General features: G+C 47.9%; 1 protein-coding gene across 2 annotated transcripts; it reads right to left on the bottom strand.

The window, feature by feature from the left end:
- Positions 1–10,319: 10,319 nt before the first annotated feature.
- LOC121291505 (nuclear factor 7, brain-like) lies at positions 10,320–23,644 on the bottom strand. 2 transcript variants are annotated; one of them, XM_041212791.1, is made up of 4 exons: positions 23,549–23,644; positions 16,849–16,944; positions 15,207–15,440; positions 10,320–10,519 (listed from the first exon to the last, which is right to left on the bottom strand). In XM_041212791.1, exons 1-4 carry the CDS (start codon positions 23,603–23,605, stop codon positions 10,499–10,501), a joined length of 408 nt encoding a protein of 135 aa, XP_041068725.1. In that variant the 5' UTR covers positions 23,606–23,644; the 3' UTR covers positions 10,320–10,498. The 2 variants fall into 2 exon arrangements, with proteins under 2 accessions (XP_041068725.1, XP_041068724.1); XM_041212790.1 differs by lacking the exon at positions 10,320–10,519 and having other exon boundaries at positions 15,105–15,440.
- Between the last annotated feature and the right edge of the window lie 1,404 nt (positions 23,645–25,048).

Below are 25,048 nucleotides of genomic sequence, written 5' to 3'. Positions count from 1 at the left end.
TGGAGCTCATCGCCAGAGGACAGTGCACACTGCGTGACTATCAGTCTCCACACCGCTCCCCCCTTCCCCCCTCCCAGTACGTATTACCTACCAGAACTGCAGCAACTCCTCAAGGTGACTTCAACTGCTGTCTCCCTCCTGAGACCCGGCCCTCACTGCTCATTGTCACAAAGGTAGCAACAGAACAACTCTCATCCGCTAAGTGTGGTTAAGAGAATGCAATGGACTAACCATGTGACAGTACTGACCACTGTACAGCGCAGGCTACTGGCTAACTGTTAAGTCTGGAGGTGGTTGTGGGAGCACACAAGGATTTAGTGTTCTGCTTTCTGTTGCAATAAATAATCAGTTCTTATATCAGTCTCTCTATTATTGATAGTGAGCATCAATTAACAAGTGTACATGAAGGCGTGCAATTCAAGTTTACTTGACTAGTGAACTCAGACTCAAGACATAAAACTGGCGACGAGGATGAATATAGCAAAGTTGTAACACCCCTAAGTGGTAATCCACAAGGTGGGTGAGCAAAACATTAGGAGAAGCTATTTAAGTTGTAAAATAGGAATCAGAGCAGGAAGTAGCGCTGCAGTTTTAAATTTGAAAATAAAGAAAAAACCCTGCAGAATTACAATCATGGGCATCCTGTCAAAACTTGAAAAGAGCACGAAACACAGAAAAGCCAACAGCTACAGAACCAGAGTTTTAAAAAAGGTGTCTGCTCTTAAGGCAGCAATATATTTAAAGAGGTACATGCAAAAAAAAAATGGCAATGGACAAAAAATTATAAGAGACCCCAGAGAGGGCAACTCCTCAAAATGCAAAACACGAATCGATTGACGGCAGTCAAGAAAGCTGTGGTAAGCAAAATGCCTGAACTTGTCATTAACAGGGAAGCCATTGGAAGCACAGTCCCCTTGCAATCGTCCACAATGCCGCAGTTTGGGCGTGTCGATCCATTCAACCCCATTTCAGATGGCTGGTCTCAGTATGTCAAACACCTGGCATTCCTTTTTTTAACTGCTAATGACATCGCGGGGGAGGAAAAGAAGAGGGTGATTCTCTTACGACAAAAAAAACCAAAATGCTGGAAAAACTCAGCATGTCTGAAAGTATCTATGGATGGAGAAACAGTTGATGTTTGGAGTCCGTATGACTCTTCTTCAGAGCTGATCCTTTTGCCCACATGCAGGAGCAAAATGTACGGACCAGTCCGCAGCCACACGTCACCTAACACCCCCCAGAATCGAAGACTTTTGGCGAGTTAATAAAAATTGCACAAAACTACCTGACAGCAAAGCCCTCAGTTACTATGCAGCGCTTCAAGTTCAATTCAAGTAATAGACTCCCAGGGGAGACAATAGCCAGCTAAGTTGCTGTTTTAAAGGCATTGACTGCACATTGCAAATTCGAAATGTCCAATAATGACATGTTGAGATCCCGACTGATATGCGGGATTGGAGATGATACTATTCAAAGGCACGTGCTAGCCGAAACTAACCTAGATTTCAGAAAAGCATTAGACTTGGCCATGGAGAGTGCTGTTAGAAATTCAGAAGCTATGAGAGATACACAACATGGCGCTGTCCATTCCATAGGGCGGAAAAACATCGGACCCCACAAAGGCGGGAACCCCCCCTCCCATGTACAGATCAGTAAAAAAACAGTGCCACAGTGAAAACCCACAAAATGAATGAGAGAAATGCATCCAGGCATCCAGTGAGCGATCGTCAATTCAAACAAGACAAATGCTTTCTCTGCCACCGCTATGGTCATATAAGGCGGCACTGCAGAGATCGGCTGAGACAGCATTTTAAAGACAAAGGGAGAAATCATGAAATATATCTCATGAAGAACCAGAAGAAATAGAATCAGACATCCATCATTATATAATCTGAAAGTGGGTAGAACCAAGCCAATCCAAGTAGTCATTGTAGTCAATGGACAACTCATTAAGATGGAAGTTGATACTGGAGCGTCGATGTCCATCATTGAAGAATATACATTCAGATACTAGAATAAAGGAATCCATCCTTTAAGATTGGAAGTTTCAGACACTAAACTGAGAACATACATGGGTGAAGAAATAAGACTGAAAGGGTTATGTCAAGTCTTGGTGATGTATGGAGATCAATCTGAAAGGTTGCCCCTGTTAGTGGTTGCTGGAGATGGCCCAGCTTACTGGACCACAACTGGCTCAAAAAGATTAAATTGAAATGGGCTGAAAATTTTTCAAATTACAACAAAGAGCTGACAGGGATTGTTGCTAAAGTGTGCTTCCATTTTCAACCGCGAGTTAGGAAGGATTCGAGGGCTACAGGCCAGAATCCATGTAGACCCAAACGCAACCCCCAGATTTAGAACAGCCAGGCCTGTTCCTTATGCTCTACAGGACAAGGTTGACACTGAACTTGGCAGCCTGGAAAAATTGGGCATCCTCCAACCAGTGCAATTTTGAGTGGGCGGACCAAAGTTTGCATCTATGCAGTGACTATGAGCCAACTGTCAAAAAGGTGGCCAAACTTGATAGACACCCGATACCCAAGATTGAGGAATTGTATTCGAAGTTGGCAGGGGGCACCACATACTCAAAATTAGACATGAGCTATGCCTACCAGCAGGTAGAATTGGAAAAGGACTCTAGGAATTTGTCACCATTAATACACTGAGGATTGTATCAATACATTCGTCTACCCTTTGGGGTCTCCTCGGTGTGTGCTATTTTCCAAAGAATGATGGAAATCCTGCTCCAAGGGTTGCCCCATGTTATCGTTTACTTGGCGTATTGGTCACAGGACTGACTGACAGTGAGCACTTTGCAAATCTAGAAGAGGTGCTCAAGCACTTCGCACAAGCAGGGACATGTTTAAAACGAGAGAGGTGTCTGTTCCAAGCTAAGGAGGTAGTTTACTTGGGCCACAAGGTTGATGCGCAGGGCCTGCATCCTGTGGAAGAAAATGTCCAGGCCATTCGCCAGGCACCTGCCCCGAGAAATACCACAGAGCTTATCAGGCCTGGTAAAGTACTACAGCTGATTCCTCCCAAATCTCTCGACTGTGCTGGCCCCATTGTACGGCCTGCTTAAGAAGAATCAGAAAGGAAGTTGGCAAGCCCCACACCAGGATGCCTTCCTGAAAGTGAAACGATTGTTAAAATCATTGCCCTTGTGATCCACTTTGACACCAAAGAGAAATTATGAATATGTGACATGTCCCCTTACGGAATAGGGGCTGTCCTTCGGTGGATGGCTCCAAACGGTCCGTTGGTTATATATCTGTGTCACAGAGCAACGATATTCCCAAATTGAAAAAGGGGCCTATCATGTTCGGTGTCCAGAAGTTTAATCAATATCTCCATGGTCATCATTTCCATATTATAACCGACCACAAGCCTCTACTGGGATCATTTGGAGAAGATAAAGCGATACCCTCTAGCGCTGCCAGAGCTGGGCACTAACATTAGCCAACTACGAAAATACTTGCTCACTGTTCAGGTAGCCAAATCGCACATGCCAACAGCTAAGCTGCCTTCCTCTGCCAGCTAATAACAGGGAGGCTCCAATTGCCCAGGAACTGGGCTTAGTGCTAAATTTTCTAGATTCTTCCCCTGCTCAGACCAGACAAATCAGGGTTTGGACAAGCCAGGACCCACTATTGTCTAAAGTCTGGGAGCAGGTCTTGAATGGTTGGTCAGGTAGATCTAAATCAGAGGAGATAAAGCCCTATTCTGATTGCAAATATGAGCTCTCCTGCCAAGATGGCATATTACTCTTGAAGGGGGTGGGGTTTGGTATGGTGAAGGCTGTTATTAGCCAAACTACATAATGCTTACTCAGGTATTAGAATGAAGATGCTCGCACACAGTTATCTGTGGTGTTCAGGCATGGAATTGGATATCAAAACCCTGGTCAAAAACTGTCCTCAATGCCAATGGGTGCAAAAGCTCAGCAACCCCCCACCCACCCCTGCCCTTAGCTCCATTGCACCCATGGGAATGGCTGGGGCAGCCCTGGGCATGCCTCCACAGATTACATGAGACCCTTCTTGGGCACGATGTTCCTTTTATTGATGGATGGATGTCTCTGAAGTCCAGTCGCCCACATTGGCTGCCACCATAGACTGTTTGCGGTGGAGTTTTGCAGGGCATGGGTTGCCGCAGGTCCTCGTGTCTGATAACAGGACCCTTTTTACCAGCAGGGAGTTCCACTGGTTCATGACCCTTAACGGCATTACCCATTTCAAAACCTCACCCTACCACCCAGCATCAGATGGCATGGCTGAACGACCAGTCCAAACCTTTAAACCTGGGATGACAAAGAAGGAAGGGAATTCCATTGGCACATGATTGTCCCAGTTCTTGTTTGTTACTGGATCACACCACACAATGACCAGCACTGCCCCTGCAGAGCTACTAAAGGAGGGACCACACCCACCTGACACTTATCCAGCCAAATTTAGATGGGAGGGTGGAGAAAAGCCAGGAGGCGCAAGAGATCAGGCATGATGGTCATGGTCACGAAAGAACTTTCACAATGGGGGATGTGGTTCTTCGAAGAACCTTGGAGATGGGCCCAATTGGCTATTAGGCAAGGGGAGTGCAGTAACTGGACCCCTGTCCTGTAATGTATCGGTCAACGACCGAATAATTAGATGACATGGATCATCTCATCAAAAGAACACCAGTCCCATAAGAAGAAATGCAGTCTTCATCTACACTGAAGTCTGTGCCACATGTAGAGGACAGGCCACACGATTTGGAAGCATCAGTGGGGCCTGTGGGACCTGAGGGAGTTGGGGAGCCAATTTCCACTAAGGGATCTAGTGGACAAGTGACCCTTGAAGAGCTGGTATTGGAAAAACCAGCTGAGGTGGTTGAACTGCAACGCTCAATGCATCTGAGAAAGCCTCCTGACAGACTTGATTTGTAAATAGTGTAAGAAGTTCACATGTCAAGTTTGTCAACTATATTTTGGTTTTTTTTTAAGGGGGGAGGGATGTGGTAAAGGGGAGCACCATGCACCTTTAAGAGAATGCAAGTGGACTAACCATGTGATAGCACTGACCAATGATTGTATAGAGCAGGCTACAGGTTAGATAAATCCTTGCGTGCTCCCACAACTACCTCCAGCTCTAGACTTAGTGCTCTGCCTTCTGTTGCAATAAAAAAAACAGTTAGCTCTTATGTCTGTCTCCGCTACTGATAGCGAGCATCAACTAAGTGTCTATGAAGGCGTGCAATCGAAGTTTACTTGACTAGTGAACTCAGACTCAAGACAACATGGCTAAGTCCAGAATCAGGCCCACTAGCACACATCATTCTCTCATCAACACTGGGTCGAGCCTGGAGGGCTAAATTTGCAGGGGGTCATGAGAGGCCCAAGGAGAGGTGTTTTGGGGGTGGGGGGGGCGCAAACAGAGGGCTAGGCCCAAGTAGGGGCAAGAAGGGTGAGAAGACCGAGGGGAGGGGAGGGGGAAGCGAGGCCAGAGGGGAGGGGAATAGGGGGGGGGGAGAGACGAGGCCAGAGGGGAGCGGGATGGGGGGTGCTGAGACGAGGCCAGAGGGGAGGGGGATGGGGAGGGAGCAGAGGCTGGAAGGGAGGGGGATGGGGGGTAGGCAAGAGAGGAGGGGGGAGATAGTGGAGTGGGGGGGAGGGTGGGGGCGAGGCCAAAGGGGAGGGGAGTGGGGGAAGAGTGAGGCCCAAGGAGGGGGTATCAGAGGGGGCGTTGTGGGGAGGAGGGCAAGGCCCAAGGAGGGCAGTAGGGACAGAGCAGGTTGCAAGACCTGTGGATGTGCAAGAGGGGGTTGTGGTGGAGCAGGGCTGCGGGGAGAGCTGTGTTTCCTTGAACAGGTTAGGTGCGAGTTAACATCAACAGCAGTATCACAGTCACAGTGCTGCGCTCAGCCTCGAATAACCCTGAACAACAAGCTCTGATCACAACGTGTAGAAGCCATGATACATTTAATAATGACACAATGTGGTCCATTACAATGGAGACTTTCAACAAGGCCACAGGTGAGGAGCAGCAGTGAGAGTGAAGGAGGCTAAACAAGCTCATGGGGGAGGGGATAGTGCCCAGCAGGCTTCAGGGGCCTGGAGGGGATATGTCTGGAGGGAGGTTACAGCTTCAGGCTGCACAGCGTTAGGCCGTCAGCATTGCCTGGGCAGCTGGTTAGGTATGGACTGAAATACGGGAAGACTCGCTCGGTGAACGTGTCCTTGAAGGTGTAGAGATGGGACATATCGTCAGCATTATAGAAGGACACTTGACCTCCCTCGAAATCCAGGTAGACTCCCACCTTCCTGGGCTTGGCGCTCAGGGTGAGGGGGACGGCAGGCCAGTCGAGAGCCTTGTACTTGTCCCCGTTCCGCAACCAAATCGTCCAGTAGCCATCCACAGGTGAAAGGGTGATTCGGCCCTTCCTCTGGACGGACTCCCTGGCCAGCCCCAAGTCCCAGGCCGTCTTGCTCCCCACCTCGACCTCCCAGTAGTGTCTGCCGGACGTGAAGCCCTGAGCTGCCAGGATGTTGACGCAGGGGTTGAACCTCTCGGCTGTGTGAAGCTGATGCTGATTGGTGTCGGTCAGCCTCACGTGGGTCAGGTCCTCCGACACCAGGAGCCTCTGGTGCGCTGAACTCGGGTCGAGCGTCAGACGGGCGGGGACTAGAAGAGATAAATTAAGGTTAGACACCAGAACACAGCAATCGGCAACCCTCTTCAGGCAAGGAGGTGACCCTTTTGACACCAGCTCATTCAATGTGACAGCAGAGGTGACCATTCAGCCCATCATGCCTGTGGCAGCTCTGAAAGTGTTATCCAGTTAATCCCCATCTCCCTGCTCTTTTCCGGCAGCGATGGGGGAATTGGGGGGGTGGGGGGGCGGTGTTAGTGACAGGATGGGGGGAGGGGTGTCTTCCTGCCATCCCAGAGCCAAAATACATCCCACAACCCGACATCTGTAAAAGCAGATGATCTGATCATGATCATATTTGTGGGATCTTGCTGTGTTTAAATTGGCTGCTGGGTTTCCTGCATCACAACAGTGACTGCACTTCAACAGTTTACTTTTAGTTGTAGAGGGCTTTGGGAAATCAAGGTTGTGACAGGTGCTATATAAATGCAAGTTCTTTCCTTTTGGGCTGACCGTGACCATGACCATAAAAAGCTATTGGACTGTCGTAGAAGCCCAGGTGACTCAAACATCTCACCTTTTAGAGAGCAGGATCTGCCCAGAGAGTAAGCCTCCTGTGCCTATTTGAATGTAGCTTTGATCCAATCCAAGTTGAATGGATCAACGAAATGTCTAAATTATAACTAAGAAATTTGATTGGACATTTGTTTATCCAATATCAATATCATCCTGCGAGTTGTCATTGACCAGAAACTGAACTGGACTAGCCATATAAATACAAGAGCGGGTTAGAGGCTGGGAATCCTGCAGTGAGTAACTCACCCCCTGACTCCCCAAAACCTGTCCACCGTCTACAAGGCACAAGTCAGGAGTGTGATGGAATATTCTCCACTTGCCTGGATGAGTGCAGCTCCCACATAAGAAGCTCAACCCCATTCAGGACATAGCAGCCGTTTTGATTGACACCCCATCCACAAACATTCACTCTCTGCAGCACAAACTCACTGTAGCAGTGTCTTCTATCCACAAAATACACTGCAACTCACCAAGCCTCCTTTGACAACTCCTTCCAAACCCACAACTGCTACCATCTAGAAGGACAAGGGCAGCAGACACATGGGAACACCACCACTTGGAAGATCCCTCCAAGCCAATCACCATCCTGACTTGGAAATATATTGCTTCATGTCGCTGGGTCAAAATCCTGGAACTCCCTCCCTAACAGCACTGTAGGTGTACCTACATCACATGAACTGCAGCGGTTCAAGAAGGTAGCTCACCATCACCTTCTCAAGGGCAACTTGGGATGGGCATTCGACACTGGTCAAGACAATGACGCCCGCATCCCATGAACAGAAAAAATAGAGAATTCAGGGAAGCCTTCTTCACCCAGAGAGTGGTTAAGAGTCCAGAACTTTCTCCCACAGAGTAGCCCATTTATTTAAAGGGAAGTTTGATAAACACCCCAGAGAGAAAAAGAACAGAAGAATGTTGTTGTTGTTGTTAGGAGAGATGAAGGGTGTGGTTGGGAGGGGAGGGGGTGGGGGGGAGAATTTCATATTAGAGGTCTGTTTCTGATGTAAACCCCTTATAATTTCATGTAAAGTGTTTGAAGATATTAAGCAGATAAATTATATTATAAATGTGTGACAGTCACAAAGACCTTTACAGAAAACCTGTCCAATAAAACATTAAACAATATCTTGCGGAATACAAACATATGAATTAGGAGCAGGGGTAGACCACTCAGCCCCTCAAGTTTGCTCTGCCATTCAGTGAGGTCATGGAGCAGGAAACTGACCTTTCACCTCTGGAATCTGGGGTCAAATATGTTCCAGGTACAAAGGGTTGGATCTTCTGGTCCCACTGAAGTCAATGGGCTTCTGGCTGGCTTGTTGTCTCCCCCACAGCTGGGGTGGGGGGGAGAAAATCCCAGCCCAACTCTTCACTCCCAGACATCTTGCAGTATGGAGTCTCTAAATGGGCATTCTCATTAAGAACAGAAAACCTGGGTGGATCCCGAGTGTGATTAAATTTACCTGAATTTTGTTTTTAAATTTCTTTCACTGGTGTAGGCACTGGCAAGGTCAGCATTTGTTTCCCATCCCTAATTGCCCTTGAACTGAATGGGCTTGCTCAGCCATTTCAAAGGGCAGTTAACCACATTGCTGTGGGGCTGAAATCACCTGTAGGCCAGACTGGGTGAGAACAGCAGATTTCCTTAGTGAACCAGATGGATTTTTACAACAATGATAGTTGTCATGGGCAACATCACTGAGACTAGCTTTATAATTCCAGATTTATTAATTGAATTTAAATTCCACCAGCTGCCATGATGGGACTTGAACCCATGTCCCCAGATCATCAGACTGGGCCTGTGGATTACTAGTCCAGTGACATTATCACTACGCCATCTTTTATTGAAACCCAAATTCCCAGGGTTAAAATTCAATGAGGGATTACACAAACTAATATTGTATTGGCTTGGCATTGAGAAAGATAGGCAGAAATGTGATCAAATTTTGAGATAGGGCATAGATAGAATGCCAGTATTAGTTGGGAACTCTGACTATGGTGCAAAATCTGAAAATTGGAGCCAGGCCATTCAGCAGGGAAATTAGAAAATAATGCTACACAACATGTAGTAACAGTTTGAAACCATCTTCCACAAACTGCAATGGACACTGGCTTACCTGTTAAATTTAATTTGGAGATTGATGGTGTTCGATATCCAGAGGTAAGAAAGGATAGGGGCCAAAAATGGAGTGAGGCAACAGATCAGCCATGATCTCACTGAATAGTGGACAGACTCGAGGGGCTGAATGGCCTCCTTCTTGATTGAGGGGTGGCTCAGGCATTCAAGAGAGACTGCTGTCCCAAGGCACAGGCTCAGGGATATCATTGGCACAATGGAGTTGCAGTTTTACTCTATCTATCTAACCCCATATTGTACCAGCCCTGGGAGTGTTAGATGGGACAGTGTAGAGGGAGATTTACTCTGTACCTAACCCGTGCTGTACCTGCCCTGGGAGTGTTTGATGGGACAGTGTAGAGGGAGCTTTACTCTGTACCTAACCCATGCTGTACCTGCCCTGGGAGTGTTTGATCAGACGATGTAGAGGGAGCTTTACTCTGTATCTAACCCCGTGTTGTACCTGTCCTGGGGGTGTTTGATGGGACAGTGTAGAGGGAGCTTTACTCTGTATCTAACCCCATGCTGTCCCTGCCCTGGGAGTGTTTGATGGGACAATGTAGAGGGAGCTTTACTTCGTATTTAACCCTATGCTGTACCTGCCCTGGGAGTGTTTGATGGAATTACATACAAGTAATTTTACTTGTACTGAACGCAGTCACTGGTGCCTGAAATGAAGAATTCTTCCACTTGCAGCAATACAAACTTGGGCTGTGAAGAGAGACAACATAACATGAAGGGTCACTGTAAGGCTTAATAATGGGAAGCTTGTTAACTAGAGGGCAATAAGGGGGACCAACCTTTGCCTGTGGAAGCAAGATTGAGATAGTAAGTTCTATTGTTTAAACTCTAAAGAGAACAAGACAAAGATTGCACAGCTCGTCCTAATGTAGGAAGCTTCACCCAAGTTGCAGGCTCTCCGGGTGTTTTGGCCTTGTTCTAAATTACAACTCCACACCAAGATCCCTGTACCTGGGCTGATGAAGTCCTTCATCTCTTTCCACACCTTGTACTGCAGAGGTCCCTTGAATAAGCCCAGAGGCAGGTCAGTGGATACTTCACTGGGCAGTTGGATGTCATCAGGCCTGTTGATATGGTCATTGTTGGTCAAGTCTGAGGGCAACTGGAACAAGAACCTGCATCCTAGATCACTGAGAGATGGCCAACAAGATTGGAAACCTACCTTTGCTTGCTTACTTCCTGGAAGTACAAGACAGAGAGAGAGATACACATTACTTTGGCTGTTAATGTTGCATCCAAGCCACCCAATTTGCACCTAGTCAACCCTTTCACCTATACACAGACAAAACAAGTCGACTTACTATGTGGACAAAATATGCAACGGCATCTTTAAGTCCAACCCATCACTTTTGATGCACTAATATGGAGAAATTATATCCAGTGAGAGACGTGTCAGGCTAATGGCTAATGAACCAAAGTTTGGGAAGAATTTTGATGCAGCCAAGTTATGAACCGGAATGCACCACCTGTAAGGGCAGTGGAAGCAGATTGAACAGTGAAGTTTAGAAGGGAATTGGAGACCTACTTGAAGGAAAATCATTTCACACGGCCATGGGAAGGAGCAGGACTGGTCAGATCACACTTTCAAAAAACTGGCACAAGCACGCTGGGCTGAATGGTCTCCTTCTGTGCTGTAACATTCTATTTTGGAGTCAGAGAGCTGCTCAGCACAAAAGACCAATCGGCCCATCACATCCACATCAGCCAAGAAAAGCTATCCAGACTAATGCCATTTTCCAGCTCTTGGGTCTGTAGCCTCAGGGGTTATGGCACTTGAAGGGCACATCTACGTACTTAATTGCAACAAAGGTTTCTGCCTCTACCAGCTTTTCAGGCAGTGAGTTCCAGACCCCCACCACCCTTTGGGGGAAAACATTTCTCAACACCCCTCTCATCCTTTTACCAATTTCTTTAAATCTGTGCCCCTGGTTGTTCCCTCTCTGCCAAGGCAAATAGATTCTCCTTGCCCAGTCGATCAAGGCCACTCAATTTTAGAGACCTCCGTTAAATCTCCCCTCTCCTCCCTCTGTTCCCAATCCAATCTTTCCTGATTATGAAAATCCTCCAGTCCCAGCAGCAATCTCCTCTGTACCCTATCTAGTGTGACCAGGCCCTGTCTGTACTGTGGTGGCTAGATCGGTGTGCAGTATTACACAAGAAATAGGAGTAGGCCATTCAGCCCCTTGAGCCTGCTCTGCTATTCAACATGATTACGGCTGATCTTAGATTTCAACTCCATTTTCCTGCCCAGTCCCCATATCCCTTAATTCCCTGAGTGAGTGACCAAATATCTCTCTCCCAGCCTTAAGTGTATTAAACGATAGAGCATCCACAACCCTGTGGGGTAGAGAATCCCAAAGATTCACAACCCTTTGAGTGAAGTAATTTCTCCTCCTCCTCAGTCCTAAATGATCAGCCCCTTATCTCAAGACTATGTCCCCATGTCTTAGGTTCCCCAACCAATATAAGCCCAATTTACTCAGCCTCTCATCATAGGACCATGCCCTCATTAGCTGACCAATTATTTTTTTTCTAGCATTACCTCCCTGACCTTAATTCTGTACTGCGGCTAAAAAAGACACTTCCTGTGGGCCGTCGTAGCCACTTCAGTATAGTCAGTATAACAGAAGAAATCTTACCAGAGAAATGATCAGGGCTAAGCAAAGACAGATCCCCATGGACACAACCTGCATCCTAGGGGTTTTAAAGGAAGTGGCTGCAGAGCTAGCGGATGCATCACTTTTGATATTCCAGAAATTCCTTAGATTCTAGAACAGTTCCCAAAGCTTGGAAGGCAGCAAACAAAATCCTGCTATTGAAGAATGGAGAAAGGATTTGGGGATCTGTAGGCCAGTTAGCCTAACACCAGTAGTGGGCTATGATCTATGGAATCATGGTACTTAAACCATAATACAATTAAGCAGATTTAACAGATTAATGAAAGGGAAACTGACAAATCTATTAAAGACTTCTTTTCATTCTTTGATGAGACATGGGCTTCGCTGGCAAGGCCAGCATTTGTTGCCCATCCCTTCTTGCTCTTGAACTGAGTGGCTTGTCCAACTGCATTGCTGTAGGTCTGGAGTCAGATGTGGACCAGACCAGGTAAGGACGGCAGATTTCCTTCCCTACAAGGGCCAGATGGGTTTTTACAACAATCGATGATAGTTTCATGATCACCATGACTGAGACTAGCTTTATAATTACAAATTTATGAATTAAATTTAAATTCCGCTCGTTGCCATGGTGGGATTTGAACCCATGTCCCCAGAGCATTAGTCTGGGTCTCTGGATTACTAATTCAATATACCACTGATTCCACTAATTTTGATGGATAAATGGGGGAGAAAAAGGATAGTGATTATGCATTTTCAAAAGGCTTTGGGGCCTATGGAATTGTGGATAATATGTTAGCATGGATTGAGGATTGGTTAATGGACAAAGAAGAGAGACTAGGACATTTTGGAGATGGTGAGATTTGATCAAGGTGTTCAAAAAAAAAGAGTAAAGCTCCCTCCACAGTCTCCCATCAAACACTCCCAGAGCAGATACAGCACAGGGTTAGATACAGAGTAAAGCTCCCTCTACACTGTCCCCATCAAACACTCCCAGGACAGGTACAGCACAGGGTAAGATACAGAGTAAAGCTCCCTCTACACTGTCCCGTCAAACAATCCCAGGGCAGGTACACTATACGTTAGATTCAGAGGGATTGCTGGAGAACCACTGACTGGCATCCTACTTGGTCAAATTATAGCCAATGTTGGGCTGTAGGTTTGTACCCAATTAATAAGTAGGAACTTACAGTCAGAGAGAGCTCATGCAGCTGGATCTCAGTTTCCAACCTTCTACAGCAAGGGCTAAAAGCTTTAAATTATGAGGATATGTTGCATAGACTAAGTGTATATCCCCTGGCACATTGAAGATTAAGGGGGTTCTAATTGGGGTGTTTAACATGTATGGAGAATCAACAGAATGGGGCTTGTGGTTCAGTCTAGAACAATGAGGGAGAACCTTAACATTGGAGTTTTGCCATTCAAGGGGACGTCCAGCAGTTCTTGTCCACACAATGCCTCAGAAATCTGGAACTCAATCCCTAAAATGCATTTGAAGCAGGGGGGTCAATTGAAAGTTTCAGAATGGAGTTAAGGAAGGTGTATGAAACCAAAGCAGGGAAATGGAGCTGAGACACAGATCAGCCATGATATAACAAATGGTGGGTCAGGTTTGAGGGGCTGAATGGTCTTCGCTGTTGCCAATGGTTCTTTTATTGTTCCTACCACAAGGCTTTAGCTCCAACCCAAATTTGGGACAAGAAGTCTTGAACAAATTCATGGCCATTTAAAGGCTGTGGAAGTACAGTAAATGGGCACGTTTCCACTTTGACCCATATGAAATTGGTTAAAACACAACTTTTCTTTTAAAAATGTGGGCACATGGGGTTCACTTGTTGCACATCCATAATTGTCCTTAATTGCAGTTAAGAATCAACCACATTGCTGTGGGTCCAAAGTTGAACATAGGCTAGACCTGTCAAGTACAGTGGATTGTCTTCCCAAAGGGGCATTACCAGATGTGTTTTTATCACAATCGATGTTAGCTGTAGCTTTATAATTCAATTAATAAACCTGAAATTAAAATTCCACCTGCTGCCCTGATGGGATTTGAACCTCTATCCACAAAGTGTAACAGTTCTTGGCTTTGCTAGTCCAGTGATAGCCACTATACCAACACTACATCTCCAATTTTAATCAATCATTCAGAATCAAGCTGAATAGTATTTAAATGGAGAGCTACTGCGTTACAGAGGGATCTGGGTGTCCTTGTACATGAATCTCAAGAAGTGAGCATGCAGGTACAGCAAGTAATTAGGAAGACAAATGAAACGTTAGCCTTTATTGCAAAGGGGGTGGAATATAAAAGTAAGGAGGTCATGCTACAACTGTACAGGGCATTAGTGAGACCACACTTAGAAGACTACACAGAGTTTTGGTCCCCTCATTCAAGGAAGGACATACTCGTCTTTGAGGCTGGACAGAGAAGGCTCACTAGGCTGATTCCTGAGACGAAGGGGCTGTCTTACAAGGAAAGGTTGAGCAGGTTGGGCCTATACTCATTGGAGTTAAGAACGAGAGGTGATCTTATTGAAATATATATGGGGGGGTTTCACAGGGCACCCTGTGAAGATGATGTTTCCTCCCATGGGGGAATCTAGAATGAGGGAACAGGGTTTGAAAATAAGGGGTAGCCCAGTTAAGACAGAGATGAGGTGAAATTTCTTCTGAGAGGGTCATTAGGATTTGGAATTCTCTTCCCCAGAGAGCAGTGGAGGCTGGGTCATTGTGTAGATTTGAGGCTGAGGTAGGCAGATTTTTGATCTACAAGAGAGTCAGGGGTTGAGAGGGGGCAGGTAAGGACAGACAGGAAAGTGGAATTAAGGCCACAATCCGATCAGCCTTGATCTTGTTGAATGGGCATGGAAATAGGCATGAGGGGCCGAAAGGTCTACTCTCGCACCCATTTCTCACACTCATGTCTTATCCCACTATTGATAGATGTGCCTTCAACCACTAAGGCCCCAAGTTCTGGAATTCACTCCGAACCTTTCCACCTCTACCCCCTCATTCCTCCGTTAAGGCACTCCTTGAAAAAAACCTCTGTTGACCAAGCCTTTGATTGCTTGCCCCAATATCTCCTATGCTGCTCGATGTCTAATTTTGTTGATAATTTGCCTGTAAAAGCAGCCAACGGGACATTTTGTGACAGTATGAAGGTGTTTATCAATGCACGGTGCTGTCCCATCCAGTGCGCGCTCACTCCGTTCTCAGGAGCGCCTCACTCTTCCGTAATCCTCCCCGTACTCTACCTTCAGAAACTCAATGTCATCACCCTGAGATTGTTGCGCGCTCAGCTCGGTCAGCCGAGCCTCCAGGGAAAGCCGCCCGTCCTCAGCTTTCTGCAGGTTCTCTCGGATCAGTCCCAGGACGGATTCCTCGTCTTTAGCCAACTCCTGAGTCAAAGCGTTCTCTCTTTCACACAGAAAGCTGTGCATTTCAGCAAACTGCTCCTTCACGTGCGACAGCAGCACCTCAGAACTTTTCTACCAAAGGAAATGAAAAGCATCGTTTTACCAGATAGAATTGTCACGGCATCGGCTCAGCGCAGGGGAAGCCATTCAGCCCATTGTGTCTGCACTGGCTCTCTGAACGAGCAATTCACCAAGTGCCACCCCGCAGCCTTCTCGCCGTAATCTAGAACATTCTTCCTTCTCAGGTGACAAGTGTAATTCTCGTCTGAACGCCTCGATTGAACCGGCCTCCACCACACTACGGCAGAGCATTCCAAACCCTGACCACTCGCTGGGTGAAAAATGTTCCTCCTCTGTCACTTTTGCTTCTTTTACTAATTACTTTAAATCAGTGGCCTCTCATTCTCCAGCCTTTCACAAATGGGAACAGTTTCTCCCTATCTCTCTATCCAGACACCACGATTTTGAATGCATCTGTCAAATCTCTCTTCAGGAAAGCTGGCCTAATTACCCACAAACATAGGAGTAGGCCACTCGGCCCCTCAAGCCTGCTCCTGCATGCAAAAAAATCATGGCTGATCTGATGTAACCTCAACTCCACATTCCTAGCCTGCCCCTGATAACTTTTCACCCCCTTGTTAATCAAGAATCTATCTAGCTCAGCCTTAAAAATATTCAAAGGCTCTGCTTCCACTTCTCCAATCTATCTTTATAAATGAAGTGCTTCATCCCTGGAACCATTCTCGTGAATGTTTTCTGAACTTTAATGCCTTCACATCTTTCCGAAAGTGCAGCACCCAGAATGGGACAATAGTCCAGCTGAGTTCTAACTAGTCTCTTATACAAGTTCAACATGACTTCCTTGTTCTCACTCTCTGCCCCTTTTAATAAAACCCAAGACAGACAGACGCACGCAGAGACGCATTCCCAGGAGGAAAAAAACAATAAAAACATCGAAATAAGAGTACTGGTCTGAACTGGTCTTGTATACTTAAAATGGAACACCAGTGAAAATTGCGGAATAAGAGTACTGGTCTGAACTGGTCTTGTATACCTTAAAATGGAATACCAGTAAACACTGGGAAATAAGTACTGGCCCAAACTGTTTCTTCCTTCTGGGTTGTGTGATATATAAAAATGGCACTTCTGACAGTGCAGCACTAGAGTGTCAGCATAATTTTTCTGCTCAAACCCTTGTGGGACTTAAACCCAGAACCTTACAATTTAGAGGTGAGTGTGAGACCCACTGAACTACGGCTGATGCCAATAATAACATTTATCTTATTAATTTGGTTGTTTATGCTGCTGAAAGTGATTAAAAGTGGCCACATTCATTAAAGCTGCAATTTTCCAAATTGCAATTCATTTCTCCCAAATTAAAATCTCCAGAACTTCTCCCTCCACCCACCAACCCAGCCACCGATGATCAGCTGTGGAGAAAAAAAAAAGATTTTTTCTTCTAAAATGTTCCCAAGCTCACCTTGACTGCTGAAACTTTGTCCTGTTCGGTGCTGAGGAAGCCAGTGAAAGCTGTCAACTGATCGCAGACTGAAGCTATCTCCACCTGCACCTGTTCCTGGAGGTTCACAGGAGAATTGGGAGACTTGGTGAGAGATGGTGCCTCACACACACACAGACACAGCTGGAGATCAGCCTTGTTCAGCAAAAGACAGGATGCACACCCTGTGGAAGGGAGGAAAGTAGGGGATGTGGGGGAGAAGAGGAAGAGACTGGAAGACAGCAAGGAAATCAGGGAGAAAGGGAAAAGTGGGCTGCAGAGAGAAGGAGTGAGCCAAGAGTTGTGGGGCGGTGGTGGTGGTGGTGGAAAAGAGGGTAGGCTGGGGTGGAACAGGATGCACAGGAGGGAAAGGAATGAAAAGTGGAGCAAGGGGGAAGAGGGTTGAAAAGAAAGGGGTGGGGCGGGGAAAGAAGGGAGTGGGTGGGGTGAAAAAAGGGTCTGGGGCGAGGTGAAGGAAGGAAGGGGGGGTGCAGGGTTGGACTGGGGGCATAGATCAGGTAGGGGAAGGAGGGAGTTGAGGGCCAGATTGAGGGGTGGGGTGGGGAGGAAAGAGTTGGAGGTGGGCCGAGAGAAGAGGATGCTCAGGGTAATGTAACTGACAGGTTATTGGAAGTTTAGATGTGGGCTGGCCTGGGGATAACTCCCCTGTCCCTCTTCCAATAGGATCACCATCCATCACAGGCCCCTGAAGGAGGGAGACAGGGGCCTCATTTTCAGGTCATGAGAAACATTGTCCCTCTGCCAGGGCAGCTCCCCCTGGGTACTGCCCCACCCCCCCCACCAGGGCACTCCCCCTGGGTACTGCATTGGAGGCATAAGCCTGAATTATGGCCTCAAAGTTCCCTCAAGTGGGACTCTAACCACAGCCTTCACCACAGGTGACACAAAGAACTGCCCCACCTAGCTGCAACAAATGGCGGTGCAGGGATCGGGAGGACGGGGTCTTCAACAGGCCCAGTGGCTGTCTCCCCCCAACGCGCACAGTGAGCCGGACGGCCCAGCTCCGCGAGGGGAAGGCCCTGGTACCTTGTAGAATTGGGTAGCTTCCCGGACAGGGCTGGCCAGGTGCTGGCAGTGGGCTGGGCTGTCTCGGCAGCTCACGCAGATCAGCTGGAGGTCTGTGTCGCAGAAGAGCTTGAAGCGGAGGCCGTGCTCCTGGCAGTACAGGCCGGCCAGCGAGCGGGCCTCCTCGCTCATGGCCTGCGCCACCCGGTTGGAGCGGAGGGGCCCTGGGCCAGCTACCTCCCGGCACTCCGGGCAGCAGAGGCCCGGGGCTTGCCGCTGCCAGTACTCCTGCACGCACCGGCGGCAGAAGTTGTGGCCGCAGCTGAGGATCACCGGATCGGCAAACACCTCCAGGCAGATGGGGCAGAGCAGCTCCTCGGTGAAGCTGACGTGGGCCCAGGCTAGAGCCATCGTGCCCTTTGCCCCTCCTCTCGCCCAACCCCCCTCCAAGAGCAACGAGGCTAAACAGAAGCAGCACGAAATGGGAGTCTCTAAAAGTCATGGGGGGAGGGGGGGGTCAGTGGTGACTATGTTGATTGGCTCCTAATTTAACCTCTCAGCCAATCCCTGTGTTCGTTCATTAATGACCACCTCCAGGCCCATGTGAGAATTTACTGGCAGTCTGAAGACAGGGGTGGGTCCATCAATTTGGATTGGTCCAGTCGAGGTGACACAGCATTGCCACGGTGACGCTCGTTTACTCCTTTCTCATTCTCAGATCCCTTTCTCCTCCCTCCCCACAACCCCACCCACCACCCCGCCCCCCAAACAAGTATTAAACCCCCCCCCCACCCCCCGCCCCCCAGCCCAGAACTGAAAGGCAAGATCAAAAGGCCCTGGTGATCGTGGCATAGAATCCAGGCTGGTACTCCAGTGGCCACCTTGTCAGAGGTGTTGTCTTCCTGATGAGACGTCATGACCCAAGGCCCTAAGCTGCCCTCTCAGGCGCCACCCACTGCCCCCAGAATAAGATCTGCGGGGTTTTCCCTTCAGAGTCCCGGACCGTACTGATCTCTCGACCAATATCGTGAGAGAAAACAAAACCGCTTACCCAGTCGTTGTCACTTGGCTGTTTGCGGGATCTTGCTGTGCGCAAAATGGGCTGCCACAGTTCTGACGTTACGATGGCGCTGGCGCTTACAGCAGCTGCAAAGCGCTTTGGGATGCCTGAGGTAGTGAAAGTCGGCAGAGCAATGCAAGTCTTCTTTAGACAGAATTTACAGCCTGGAAAACAGGCCCCTAGGCCCAACTGATCCATGTGTTTTTTTTTTATGCGTTCGCAGCAGGTGGGCATGGCTGGCCGGGCCAGCATTTATTGCCCATCCTTAATTGCCCTTGAGAAGGTGGTGGTGAGCTGCCTTCTTGGACCTCTGCAATCCCTGTGGTGTAGGTACACCCCCAGTGCTGTTAGGGAGGGAGTTCCAGGATATTGACCCAGTGACAGTGAAGGAACAGTGATATATTTCCAAGTCAGGGTGGTGTATGACTTGGAGGGGAACTTCCAGGTGGTGGTGTTCCCATGTATCTGCAGCCCTTGTCTTTCTAGGTGATGAAAGTCGTATATTTGGAGGGTGCCTTGGTGGGTTTCTGCAGTGCACCTTGCTGCTACTGTGCGTCAGTGGTGGAGGGAGTGAATGCTTGTGGATGGGGTGCCAATCAAATGGCCTGCTTTGTCCTGGATGGCGTTGAGCTTCTTGAGTGTTGTGGGAGCTGCGCTCATTTGTCCCCCCTCCCCTCACCCCCTCTCTGTTTCTCTTTCTCTACGTCCAAAGCCCATTTTGCTATCATCTCAGAAGTTTGACACATTCTGAGACATAAATCAGCAGGAGATGGATTTTGGATGTCTGATGGGATGTAGCCGGCTGGGGGTGAGGGGTGGGGTGTGAGAGGGGAGGGGTGAGGGGTGGGGGGGACAATTTCCATTGTCTTCACAGAAACAGTGATTTAAGGACCCAGCCTCTTGCATTTTCTGTGCCTTCCTTTTCAAATGTCTCTGTTTGAAGTGGACCTTGACATCTCTTCATGTGCGAAATTCCATCCTCTCTCCGGACAGGTCTGTCAGTATAATCCACGTAGAAATTTTTCAGAAGGGGTCCCTTTACAGTATCAGCCACCTTTTGATCAGTGTCTTTTCTTGTATTTCTTGAAAAAAAGTTTCCTTTAAACAGTTCAACACACTCGTCGTTAGTTGCAGATTGTGGGCGGCCCTCACTCCGACATTGTGTCGGCTGCCATGATAGTGTGGAACTAAAGTGGGTGGAAGGAGTTGAGAGAGAGATCAGCCATTTAATGGTGGGACAAGCTCGAGGGGCTGAACGGCCTCCTGCTGTTCCCACGTCCCATTGGGCCGGTGAATTTTGTCTTTGTGCAGAGGGGATTGTTGCGTGGATGTGTGATTGAACTTGTATCTGTAGGGGAATGTGCATAAAATATTATGGGGGTGAACACTTGGGGGCAAGACATAAAGGGTTAACTTTAATAAAAGCTACTGAGCATGTGCAAAAGGAGTTATGTCACAGTACTGTCAGGGGAGGCAGTGGCCTAGTGGTGATGTCACTGGACTGGTAATGCAGAGGCCCACACTAATGCTCTGGGAATGTGGGTTCAAATCCCACCACAGCAGCTGGTGGAATTTAAATTCAATTAATACAATCTGGAATATAAAGCTGGTCTCACTAATGGTGACCATGAAGCTATCATCAATTGTTGTATAAAGCTCACCTGGTTCACTCATGCCCCTTTAGGGAAGGAAATCTGCCATCCTCACCTGGTTGGGCCTACATATCCCTCCAGGTGCACAGCAGTGTGGCTGACTCTTAACTGCCCTCTGCAATGGCCTAGCAAGACATTTGGTTCAATGGGCAATTAGGATGGACCACAAATGCAGGCCTTGCCAGTAACACCCACATCCTGTAGCTGAGAGGTGATATCTAAGTAGCATCTCAAACCGCAATAACAGAGTAACTGCAATGTGACTGCCTGTTCCAGCCAGGATTATATACACCGTATGTTCATGGCCTACGTGAAAGTGCAAAAAATTAAACAGCGCTGACTAATTCTTCCTTATTACCTCTAGACTTGATTAGCTGATGCTTTTCTGGTCAGCCTCCCATCTTCCAGCCTACATAAGGCTGTGCTGATGTAAGACTCTGCTGCCTGCATCCTAACTCACACCGAGTCCAATTCACCAACACCCCAATGCTCGCTGATTGACTCCCCATTAAGGAACACCTTGATCTTACGATTCTCATCCTTGTTTTCAGGTCCCCCCCTGCCCCCGTGGCCTCACACCACCCCCCTCCCCATCTCTGTAATCTCCTCCAGCCCCCAGAGTCCCTCCGAGATCTCTGCATTTCTAATTTCGGCCGCTTAAGCATCCCCGATTTTAATTGTTCCGCTATTGGAGGCCGTGCCTTCATCTTCCTGGGGCCCAAGGCCTCCCTAAACCTCTTTGCCTCTCACTTTGCACCTTTAAGACTCTCCCTAAAACACAACTTAAGGTCGCCCGCTGGTATATCTCCTTACGTGGCTCACTGTCAAAAATGCTCCTGTGAGCTTGTAAGGATTCGCAACTTTAAAGGCGCCATATAAATAAAACTTCTTATTCCTTCATATCCTCCTCCCGGATTCTCGGCCCCTCATCTCCCACAGATCCCCGACTCACTGCTGATGCATGTTTGACGCGATTCGGTGACTGTCAGCGGGGTATTCAACTGTGGAAAGCCTCACACCTCATGTCGCTAGCCCAACACCCAAGGTGCTTTCCAGTGACGAAGGTTATTGCATAGTGATCGGGAGTGAGGGAAGCTGGCCCATTTGTAGCTTCCCACCTGCCCCTCCCATGCCTTCAACTACCCCCTCTCCCCCCCACGCCCCCCAACCCGCACCCCACCCCCCAGCCCAGTCCAACTGGCCAAACACAGCCTTGTCTCTATGCAAAGCCAGACTGCGACCAACTGGCTCGGCGCAGGCCAAGCAGCAGAACCCGGGGCTTGTCCTGACCCCTTAAGGCATGTGTGACACAAGGGGCCGCATTTCCCACTGAACCATGAGCAGGGGGTTGGGGGGGGGGGGGCGGGTGGGGGATGGGGGGGATGGAATGCAGAGCAGGAGGGATTGGGAGGGCGAAGGTACTCTAGGTGATATCTCTGTTCATCATCGCCCTGGGGGTGTTAATTTTGTCCAGTGCAAAGGTGGGATTTAAGGATTCTCCAACTGTGTTGCAATCCGGCCATTTTAGAGTAAAAACAGATTGCATGTCGAGTACAAAAACATGGATGAAGCACTGGTTAGGCCTCAGCTGGAGTCTTGTGTCCAGTTCTGGGCACCGCACATTAGGAAGGTTGGCAGGGCCTTGGAGAGGGCGCAGAGATTTGCCAGAATTTAAAAAAATGTATTCTTTCATGAGATGTAGGCATTACTGGCTACACCAGCATTTATTGCCCATCCCTAGTTGCCCTTGAGAAGGTGGTGGTGAGTTGCCTTCTTGAACCGCTCCAGTCCATGCGGTGTAGATACACCCAGAGTGCAGTTAGGGAGGGAGTTCCAGGATTTTGACCCAGTGACAGTGAAGGAAAGGTGATATATTTCCAAGTCAGGATGGTGAGTGACTTGGAGGGGAACTTCCAGGTGGTGGTGTTCCAATCTATCTGCTGCTCTTGTCCTTCTCAGTGGTTGAGGGTTTGGAAGGTGCTGTCTAAGGAGCCTTGGTGAGTTCCTGCAGTGCATCTTGTAGATGGTACACACTGCTGCCACTGTGCGCCGGTGGTGGACAGAGTGATTATTTATGGATGGGGTGCCATCCAAGTGGGTTGCTTTGTCCTGGATGGTGTCGAGCTTCTTGAGTGCTGTGGGAGCTGCACTCATACAGGCAAGTGGGGAGTATTCCATCACACTTGACTTGACTTGTGCCTTGTCGATGGTGGACAGGCTTTGGGGAATCAGGAGGTGAGTTATTCACAGCAGGGTTCCCAGCCTCTGACCAGCTCTTGTAACCACAGTGTTTATACGGCTAGCCCAGTTCAGTTTCTGGTCAATGGTAACCCCTAGGGTGTTAATAGTGGGGAATTCAGTGGTGGTAACGCCATTGAACATCAAGGGGTGACGGTTAGATTCTCTCTTTGGAGAATGGTTACATGGATAAGGAACTTCAGTTACTGTGGAGAGACTGCAGGAGCCGGGATTGTTCTTCTTAACGAGGAGGAGGTTAGGAGGAGATTTAACAGAGGAGTTCAAAATGATGAACAATTTTGAGAAAGTAAATATGGAGAAGCTGTTTCCAGTGGCAGGAGGGTTGGTAACCACAGGACACATATTGAAGATAATCGGAAACAGAGACAGAGGGGAAGATGGGGAGAGTTTTTTTTAACGCAGCGTGTTGTTGTGATCTGGAATGTGCTGCCCGAAAGGGCGATGGAAGCAGATTCACTTTCAAAAGGAAACTGGATAAATACTCAAAGTGGAAAAACATGGAGGACTGTGGGGAAAGAGCAGTGGAGTGGGATTAATTGGCTAGCTCGACAGAGGAGCAAACAGGCATAATGGGCTGAGTGGCCTCCTCTTTTGCAGGCTCGGGGACCCAAAGCCTACTCTCGCTCCTAATTCGTATGTTGGTATGTGCTATATCATCTAGGATAGCATGAGTACGGCCATTTACCTGAGTGATGTAAGTGGGAGCTTGCTGTGCACAAAATAGCTGCCACGATTCCGACATTACGACGGGGAAAACAATTCAGCGAATTCTCCATTGGCTGCGAGGGGCCATGGGGCATCTGGAAGTTGTGAAAGGTGCTATGTAAATGCAAATTCTTTCTATCCTTAACTTCATCCAAGGTCAAAGCCAGACACCACAACTCAACAACATTCTCATTTAATTATCAAATTGCCAAAGAAATCACAAACAAAGCAGCAGTGAAACGCAGAGTACAAAATTTCTCAGATATATTGTACAGAACGGATCCGAGCGAGGTACTGTGTGTGAATATCTAAGCTAGATGTGTGACATTTCCTTGTTTACTGCTTAATATAATGGGTAATCCAGCAATGATCATATTGAACAGCAGATCAGACGAGAGGGGCTAAATGGCCTATTCCTACTCCGACATTAATCGATTGAGGTTAAATGGATTAAAGCTTAATGAAAGTGGGTTGAGGATTGTCCCAGGAACGTGTTAAGTGTTGGTCTACAGAAAGTACCAATGCCTTTAATGGGAGGTTGAGAGAAAGGAATAGAGGAATAAGGAGAGGGGAGGGGGGTGAGATGTAGGTGCAAAAAGAGGTTACTAATGATCATGTGGGATATATATACACCAGAAAAGACCAATTGGGCCAGTAGACCAGTTGCTGTATCTAACCCATATTGTACCAACCCTGGGAGTGTTTGTTGGGGACAGTGTAGAGGGAGCTTTACTCTGTATCTAACCTGTGCTGCACCTGTCCTGGGAGCGTGTAACATCCTACCCCATCTATCCTTGTAAATAAATTCTCCAGTTACGGCAACATGCTCTGTGAATCTCCCCTGTACCCATTATATAATGCAATCACATCTTTCCTGTAATACGGGTGACCAGGACTGCAGGGAGTACTATAGTTGTGGTTTAAGTAATGTTTTTTAAAGGTCGCGCTGCTCTCATGTTCTATGTTTTAGATATTCGAGGAAAGTCACCCACATTCCTTCTTAACCAGTAAAATAAAAGCAAAGTACTGCAGATGCTGGCAATCTGGAATAAAAACAGAAAATGCTGGAAAAACTCAGCAGGTCTGGCAGCATCTGTGGAGAGAGTAAAACTGAGTTAGCGTTTCGAGTCCATATGACTCTTCATCAGAGAGCCATATTGGATTTGAAACTTTAACTCTGCTTCTCTCTCCACAGATGCCAGGCCTTTTTCTGTTCTTATTCCTTCTTAAGCATCTTATCTGGCTGTCTAGACCCCTTCAGGGATCTATGGACACGCACTCCATGGTCCCACTGTTCCTCTGCACTTCTCTGTATCCTACCAGCTGTGGTGACTTGTTTGTTTTGGGTAGTGAGAATCCAGGTCAACTGGGCCTAGGTGTCTCCCCGCTGAATCCCCCTGCCCCTCCCTATCCCCAGGCCGATCGATAGATCTGGTCGGAAACACGGGGATCCACTATAACTGCAAATGTGGGAGTCATG

Source organism: Carcharodon carcharias, chromosome 19, assembly GCF_017639515.1.
Source record: "Carcharodon carcharias isolate sCarCar2 chromosome 19, sCarCar2.pri, whole genome shotgun sequence".
NCBI classification, from domain to species: Eukaryota; Metazoa; Chordata; class Chondrichthyes; order Lamniformes; family Lamnidae; genus Carcharodon; species Carcharodon carcharias.
This window is presented reverse-complemented; position numbering and strand designations above follow the sequence as displayed.

What these genes read in the sequence shown, in the direction of transcription:
- LOC121291505 (XM_041212790.1), bottom strand. Translation starts at nt 23,605, where the DNA reads ATGTCGGAATCGTGGCAGCTATTTTGTGCACAGCAAGCTCCCACTTAC. An exon ending in CTCCCACTTACATCACTCAG is followed by an intron (nt 16,945 to 23,548) that starts GTAAATGGCCGT and finishes GTGAACCTCCAG; the next exon opens with GAACAGGTGCAGGTGGAGAT. An exon ending in ACAAAGTTTCAGCAGTCAAG is followed by an intron (nt 15,441 to 16,848) that starts GTGAGCTTGGGA and finishes TTCCTTTGGTAG; the next exon opens with AAAAGTTCTGAGGTGCTGCT.